The 1,012-nt window shown below is 38.1% G+C and overlaps 1 protein-coding gene across 5 annotated transcripts in view; it reads left to right on the top strand.

Annotated features, from left to right (window-relative positions):
- Nucleotides 1–1,012, top strand: part of TBC1D5 (TBC1 domain family member 5) — a 659,444-nt gene that overhangs the window by 277,863 nt on the left and 380,569 nt on the right. For all 5 annotated transcript variants that reach the window (XM_019508683.1, XM_019508679.1, XM_019508681.1 and 2 more), the window contains exon 3: nt 535–667. In XM_019508683.1, the coding sequence (XP_019364228.1) occupies nt 568–667 (100 nt within the window). In that variant the 5' untranslated portion in view covers nt 535–567. The remainder of the gene's footprint in view (nt 1–534; nt 668–1,012) is intronic.

The raw sequence follows: 1,012 nt of genomic DNA, 5'->3' as shown, positions 1-1,012 counted from the left end.
CCCTGTAGGTGGGACAGTGAAAGGGGAATTAAACACTCTTGCTGGCCAGTTCGGTCCAGGCTACTGCCTGGGCTGGCATGCTCCCCACCCCCAGCACAACTTCCCTGCAGCTGAGGGCATGCTCTAGCAACCCCCAGCTCCTGGCATGAGCAACTCTGCAGGCATGTGCCTGCATTTCCTCAGTCCAGAGGGAATGTCTGTGCTGTTGCAAACTGATTCAATCTAGGTAGGTTAAACTAACCTGCAAAAGTTGAATCAATTCAGCCTTCAGCTTTTTGAATTTCTGTTCTTAGCCCTAGATGTTAAAATAATATATAAAAAGTAATTGCATCTGAAGAATACTACAGCAAGAACTTTAACTATGTGGAGTTCATTTTTAACATTTTTCTAGAACAATTCATCATGTCTGATTATGTTATGCTTAGAAACAAGTAGAATGTTAGGAGTATTTACAATATTATTTGACCTCTTGTTTTTATAAAGCAATGAAAGAAACATTTCTGCATTCATTCCTTCTCTGTTTTTCCTTCACAGATAAGTGTACTTAGTGGAATTGCTGTTGCCAGTATGTATCATTCCATATCTGAAACCAGTCATCCCTTGCAGGCAGAGGAACAAGAAATAGGCATTGATCCCTTGCAGAGTTACTTAAATAAGCCTGATGAAGGTGAGTTTTGTACTTCTGTACTTTGTGCTTGGAAATCTTACATAAGTGTCTCATGATAGCTATGCCTGTCATAATTTGTTTACTTCTCTCAATGAAGTTGAGCAGGGCAACTTAAAAAAACATTTCACAAAGTGTGTGTACAGCACTCTGACACTAATGAAAACCACGAAAAGTCGACTTTCAATTAGACTGAGACATTAGCCAAATGTTTAACGTGCTGTCATTCTTTTTTAATCATAAACCAAACAGTGACTTCTAAGAACATGGCTTTTTGTTGCAACTTTTTCAAAGATAGACTTTTTTGGCTCGTTTGAATTGCTTTAAGATTTTTTTTTTTTTTTTTTT

Source organism: Gavialis gangeticus, unplaced genomic scaffold, assembly GCF_001723915.1.
Source record: "Gavialis gangeticus isolate Ggan-Ray unplaced genomic scaffold, GavGan_comp1, whole genome shotgun sequence".
Lineage (NCBI taxonomy): Eukaryota > Metazoa > Chordata > Crocodylia > Gavialidae > Gavialis > Gavialis gangeticus.
The sequence above is the reverse complement of the archived record's forward strand: the minus strand, read 5'-3'. Positions and strand labels throughout refer to the sequence as shown.